The sequence below is a fragment of the Sinocyclocheilus anshuiensis genome, unplaced genomic scaffold (genome assembly GCF_001515605.1).
Source record: "Sinocyclocheilus anshuiensis isolate Anshui unplaced genomic scaffold, SAMN03320099.WGS_v1.1 scaffold709, whole genome shotgun sequence".
NCBI classification, from domain to species: domain Eukaryota; kingdom Metazoa; phylum Chordata; class Actinopteri; order Cypriniformes; family Cyprinidae; genus Sinocyclocheilus; species Sinocyclocheilus anshuiensis.
The window spans coordinates 849,693-856,992 of NW_015540926.1; the positions used below are offsets into that span (position 1 = coordinate 849,693).

General features: G+C 34.5%; 1 protein-coding gene across 1 annotated transcript in view; it reads left to right on the forward strand.

Annotated features, from left to right (window-relative positions):
- Positions 1 to 7,300, forward strand: part of kndc1 (kinase non-catalytic C-lobe domain containing 1) — a 67,120-nt gene that overhangs the window by 40,648 nt on the left and 19,172 nt on the right. Inside the window, exon 15 of the mRNA XM_016487320.1 lies at positions 5,635 to 5,918. Coding sequence (XP_016342806.1) covers positions 5,635 to 5,918 — 284 coding nt within the window. The remainder of the gene's footprint in view (positions 1 to 5,634; positions 5,919 to 7,300) is intronic.

The window sequence follows — 7,300 nt, forward strand, 5'->3', positions numbered from 1 at the left end:
TTTTCATTTTCATTTTTGGGCGAACTGCGGCCAGCCTGACAATGTCAAAAAATGATAGACGTAGATGAGTTTGTTTCTTCATCAGAACATATTTAGAGAAATGTATTAGGCTACATCACTTGCTCACCAATCAAGGGCATATAATTTAGTAGGGACACTAGAGACATGTCCCTACCAATATCCAGCGACTACTAAATTATCTTTAGCAATCATTTTGATCAAACAATTAAATTGGCCTATATGTGTGCCTATGTAACCATTGTTGTTGTAATTTAGGCCCATCTGAAATAGGTCATACCATTGATATTACCTGAGAAGTTAAAGAAAACGCTAGAAAACTGTGTGCTTTCAAGGATGTACATTTATGGGTGGAGTATCCTACTGAAGAGGATTAGGGCCAAGAAATAATAAAAAAAAAAATTTAAACCATCTCGAGATTAAAATCGTTATATTTCGAGGAAAAAGTCGAAATAACATGTTGAGTATAAACTCATTAAATTACCATTAAAAAGTTGTTAAATTTTGAGAAAAACTTGTTAAATTTGGAAAAAAAAACTTGTTAAATTTTGAGAAAAAAAGTCAAAATAAAATGTTGAGAATAAACTCATTAAATTATGAGAAAAAAGTTGTTAAATTTCGAGAAAAAAATTCGTTAAATTTCGAGAAAAAAAGTCAAAATATTGAGAATAAACTCATTAAATTACGAGAAAAAAGTCAAATTTGGAGAAAAAAAATCATTAAATTTCGAGAAAAAAAGTTGAAAAAAAATGTTGAGAATAAACTCGCTTTTCGTCCTTTTAAAAGTGGAAATCAATTGCTTAAAGCTACAGTCCGCAACTTTTTTTTGGTTAAAAATTATCCGAAATCAATATTTGAGCAAGTACATAAACAGCCAGTGTTCAAAACTATCGCCTTACTTTAGCCCGATTCACAACGGTTAGCTTATAATAATATTTTCTAGTTTGAGTGGTACGGGTAGGTTTTCGCGGGAAATTCGAGCATGCTGCCGCGTCATTACATCACGTCTGTAAACATAAAGAAGTTGTCCCGGCTACTAGGCTATCGCATGTGAGGATCCTGCAGGTGGCGGATCGTTTAAAGCCTTTTCTCACAGCAGCTGTAATAATTAAATGATGGCGGATTGTAATCCAGAAAGGATTATGTGTTTATGAAACACATGTGATTAAAATTAATTTATATTCCAGTTTTAAATATGCTTCTGATTACAGATAGCCTGGGATTACACAAGATTTGTATTTTAAAGACAACCAGTTCGAAGGGAGCATAGTTTGCTTTTTGGGTTAAAAGGTTTCTTAATATTAAATTCTTAATATGAAATTCGAATGGTATGACAATTAGATATTAGACCGTACAGAAATTGAAATCTACACACTAATACACACATAGTGACGCAATGCTGATGTTGTTAACATTAATAATTTGTGAATAAAGTATAATAATAATTTGCACAGTTTGATGTGATATGAGCTAACCGATCTTTAGATTAAATCACCATTGGTAGCGCAATTTATTGTAATGCTTTTTTCCTCAGTTGGTCAGAACAAAAGTGCCAGACTTGTTACTTACTCATTCAGATGACAATATACAGTGAAAATTCATAATTTGGTTCATATATTCCAAGACGTGCTAGAATCTGTGATTGCTATCTACTATTTACACTTATTGCAAATATCTGCTGCTTTTACATAACGTAAATATAATGGCTATTTTCACTTAGTGTAAATAGCACATATCTAAAATGCTGCTGTTGTCACTTAGTGTAAATAATACATATAACTGTAAATAGCAACTGGCAGGGGTGTCCAAAGTCTGGCCGCGGGCCAAATACGGCTCGTGGATGAATTTCAAATGGCTTGTCTATTAAAATGTAGGCTATTATATGTGGCCCGCCAATCATAATTTACAAATCATGCAGTTTCACAATGTCAACACAAGGTGACAGCACTAAATTTTAGGCCAGATGTATCAGTAAAACGTGAGTGACAACAATTTGATAACTCATATGCGCTGTAATTTCTTTAGCGCATCGAAATCGGAAGAGTGCTACTCGTGTGAAGCGTGCTGAACGGATCATATTTAGCGCTGTCTAAAGATAGCGTAGCGCGAGCTCAGAACAAATGCGTTTACTCGCAGGTCTCGATCAGGCGACCACTAAACAGTGCTTTGAGAAGCGTTCGAGTTTGGAGCTGAGCTCTCCTATACAAACCACAGATGTCACAGTGATTTAAACTAGTTTAAAGGCAGATGAAACAACACTGACGCGGAAAACAGGAGAAACACCATGTGACAACAATCCAGTTAGAATACTTTTCAATCCACAAATTAATATTTACAATGAATTTACCGTAGTAACACTAAACTTACCTAATTAATACATTATTATTAAACACTCGTTAAGCAATTGATTTCCAATTTTCTGATGTGATATTTGATGAGAAAAGAAAGAAAAGCGAGTTTGTCAAAAGACGGACTCGATCCCAGTGGATCGTATCAGTCGCTACTCCCCAGTGCATTACTCTCCGACCCACCCCACTGCAGACGCTAAATAACACCGTCCAACGCGATGAAATGAACATGACATGAGTGTGTTTATTCTTGACTTTTTTTCTCGAAATTTTATGATTTTTTTCTCGCAATTTAACTATTTTTTTCTCGTAATTTAATGAGTTTATTCTCAACATTTTATTTCGACTTTTTCTTGAAAGTTTACGAGTTTTTTTCTCGAAATGTAATGACTTTTTTCTGGTTATTTAATGAGTTTATTCTCAACATTTTATTTCGACTTTTTTTCTCGAAATTTAATGAGTCTTTTTCTCGAAACATAACGAGTTTATTCTCTAAATTTAATTAGTTTAATCTCAACATTTTATCTCGACTTTTTTCTTGAAATTTAACGACTTTAATCTCGAGATGGTTTTATTTTTTTATTATTGCTTGTCCTCCAGCGTGGGCGCTTCCGTAAGAAAGACATGAGAAAAATACAGATTAAGAAAAAAATAAATCCATTACAGAGGCAGAAAACAAGAAAAAAATGTTTGCCAGTTAATTAAATAAAATCTGCCAGTGAACCTTACACAGTTTTGTTTCTTTTTAAGTAGATTTAACTTGTTTTAAGGATGTTTAGAAAAAAAAAAAACACAAGAATAATGCAGATTAAGAACATACGTTTTTGTAGTACAGATACAGAGAGAAAAGCAAAAAAAATAATAAATAAATAAATAAATGGTCTCCTAAATAAATAAAATCTGCCAATTAATTTACAAAACTCTTCATTCAAGACACATTATCCTACAGTTTTGCTTCTTAAGTAGATTTATCTTGCTTTTAGAGATGTTAAAAAACAACAGAAATATAGATTAAAATATTTGTATTATACAGATTGCAAGGCACAAAACAAATAAATAAAAATACATGCATGAATGAATGCATGAATAAATGAATCCATGAAAGGATGCATGAATGAATAAATGAATGCATGAATAAATTAATTAATGAGTGAGTGAATGAATGAATGAATGAATGAATGAATGAATGAATTAATTGATTGATTAATTAATTAATGCATGAAAGGATGCATGAATGACTGAATGAATGAATGCATGAATGAATTAATGAATGAGCGAATGGATGGATGAATGAATGAATGAATGAATGAATTAATGAATGAATGATCATTATTGAACAGCTCACATACAGGTTTGTTTTTCTGAAATGCAGAAACGCCTGTAGCTTTGAATTTGAGTTTCATTCACATGAGACCTTCTCAAGAAACCCTCGAGACACAAACATATGTCCACTTCCGCTCCACTCGTCATCAGTAATCAGGCCAGAATAATTTCAGGAAAAGCTGTTGGTCCCTCTGGAAACAGACGGTCCTAAAGTGGACGCTTGGAGTCCTCGAGAGTCCTCCAGATCAGGCACAGATACAGCGCTCACCTCTGGCTCCGACAGCGTCACATGAAGCCAGAGACACACAATAGAGTCTTTCTCACAGCGGTCACATGCTGTCTGATCCGCGGCTGTGAGGAGCCAGACGGCAGCGCTGGAACGGCTCGGGATGTTACAGATGCGCTCTGCTCGGGGCACGAGGGGTTAAACGCCGGCGCAGGTGAGCTGGAGCGTCAGCGTGTCTCCGATCAAAAGACGGGTTTTTATAACTCACGGTGCTCTGGTGAAGCATAAAGGAACCATTCTGCAGTTCTCTGGTAGGTGTTTTGGCAGAAAAAAAAAACTGGTTTAGTATTTTTTTTATTTATTTTTTTTTTTTTTAATGTTTGGATTGAAATATGTGTCTGTACTGCAAAAAAAAAATTCTTAAACTGTATTTTTGTTGTTGTTTTTTTCCTCCAACGTCCTTAACGCAAGATATGTCTACTTAAGAAGCCAAGCTGTGTAAGATAATGTGTCTTGTATTTAGTGTTTTTTATGCAATGCAGGAATTTATTTATTTTTTATTTTATTTTAGTTAGTAGAAGGTTTGTTTGTTTGTTTATGTATGCATTTATGTATCTGTACTGCAAAATAATAATAATAATAATAATTCTTAAACTGTATTTTGTTTTTTTTCTACACATCCCAAAACATAGATAAATCTACTGAAGAAGCAAAACCGTGTAAAATAAGGTATCTTTGAATTAAGTGGGTTTATTTTTTTCCAAATTTTATTTAGTTTATTATTTTTGCTTTGTTTTCTGTATCTGTAGGGCAAAAAAAATAAAAATAAAAACTTGATTTGTATAATAGATTAAATTTGTATAATTTGTGTTTTTGTTGTGCTTTTATAAGATAAGTCTACTTAAGAAGCAAAATCATGTAAGATATGAATTGTGTTTTTTTTATTTTATTTTATTTATTTAGTTAGTACATTTTTTATTTTTGTTTTGTCTTGCTTTCTGTATCTGTGCTACAAAAAATAATTTTCTTAATCTGTTTTTTCCCTAAACATTCATAAAACAGGATACATATAATATCTTCAAGTTTTTTTTTATTTTTATTTATTGGCAGATTTTAGTTAGGAGACGGTTTATTATTGTTTTGTGTTGCTTTCTGTGTCTGTAGTGCAGAACAATAATTTCATAATCTATATTTCTGTCAGGGTTTTAGTAAAAATATCCTTAAACATAAAATCCTTAAAATAAGACATTTACTTAAAAAGAAAAACTGTAATGTTTAATATATTTTGAATTAAGTTTATTTAAATCCATTGGTGGATTTTTTTTTAATTTAGTTAAACCTATTTCGTTAGCTTTTGATGTTTAGATATTTTACTGGAAAACAGTGCAAAAGTACTGGTTGGTTTATTTTATTTATTTATTTATTTTTCTAAAATATGTTTTTTGTCATGTTTTCTTGTCAAAATATCTAAGATGAATTAAAAACATTATAAATAATATGTTGGTTTGTTTTGTTTTTATCCATTGTTTTATTTTCTACTTTTGCACTGGCTTTAGACGTTTAGACATTTTACTGGACAATGTTGTGTTATCTGCTCTTCTGTGAGCGTTTGCACTGTGCTGTGCTGTTTTTATGTATTCATTGGCTTTGCTCAGATGTTTTGAGCTGTGTAATGTTCTGTCTTACAGAGCTTGTGTTGTTTTACTCTCTCTCTCTCAGCGTCTCTGATGAACAGTCCTCCTCAAAGGCGGTGGAAAGGGCAGCAGCATCACTCCAGAGCGCCAGACAGCGTTTGTCCAGCGAGGCAAAGGCTCATCTTGACCACAGTGCAAACCTCTGTCCTTCAGATCGACCGGAGAACCAGCTGGACAAGATGAAGAAAGAACCGGAATGCTGCAAAGTAAATGAGCTTAAATACAGAGAAACAGCAGATGGACAAAACCTAGAGGAGACGTGCTGGAGACGAGACACACAGGAAGTGACATCAAAGGATGACAACAAAGGTAAGACTGCCTCCTGTCATCAACATGAAAAATAAATAACTGATCAATCATTCATCAAAACAATCCGTCATTCAAATCTAAAACCACTTTCCTTTTCTGGAAAGGCTGTGCAGGCTATTTGTCAACATAGTAAATTAATGTGGGTTACTCTTAAACGAATAGTTTAATGAAAATGTGCTCGAAATGTACTCACCCTCAGGCCAATCCAAGATCACTCAAGATTTAACTCAAATACGAGTCCATAATTCATAATAACGCTTCCATAAGAGATGACAGGTGATGCACTTTTTCACTGCAGGAAGCGTTATTATAGATTATGGACTCGTATTTGAGTTAAAAGCATCTTAATGCTGGATGTGTTTCAGCTTTTGTCTTCTCCAGATGTTAACTGATGGACTGGAGTGGTGTGGATTACTTGTGGATTATTGTGATGTTTTTATCAGCTGTTTGGACTCTCATTCTGACGGCACCCATTCACTGCAGAGCATCCATTGCTGAGACACTGATGCAGTGCTACATTTCTACAAACCTGATGAAGAAACAAACTCATCCTAATCTTGGATGGCCTGAGAGTGAGCGCATTTCCAGCACATTTTCATTTTTGGCTGAACTATTCCTTTAATGTAGTGCAGACAATGGCAACAACAAGGAATAAAGAAGCATTTAAAATATTGTGTTTTACTCAGACGGACATTCAGTGCTGTTTTATTTATCTCTGCTCAGATGTTATATTGTGATTAGTGTTTAGGGGTGAATGATAGCCTGTTTTAGAGATGTTTTTTTTAGAGTTTTATAACTTTGATTGACTGTTGAAAGCAAATATAAAAGAGCGAGTGTTTTTCGGCGCTGCCAGACACTGAGAGCTCATGCTGCTTTTTAGTGGAAAGGAGTTGCCAGGAAACTAAAGCAGAAGACGGTAGTTTTCATCCCGTCTGTCGCCCAGCGCTCTCCATTCTGCTTGTTCCAAACAGCTCGTCTTTGTGCTCCTGCTCATCTCACACACACACACACACACACACACACACACACACACACACACACACACACACACTCCATCACTCACGCATGCACGCATGCACGCACGCACTCACACACATGCACAGACACACACACACTTACAGCAAAGCAGGTGTAAATCACACATAAACACGTCCCAGTGAAAAACCAGAAGGAACAAATAAGGAAATAGAAAAGGCAAGTGTCAATACAAAATGTCTTGTTTAAAAGTTAGCATAGATAATCAGAAAGATAGATAAATGGATGGACTAATGAATGGATAGATAGATATTTAAACGGCTAGACGGACGGACGGACGGACGGACGGACCGACAGATAGATAGACAGACAGACAGACAGACAGACAGACAGACAGACAGAAAGAC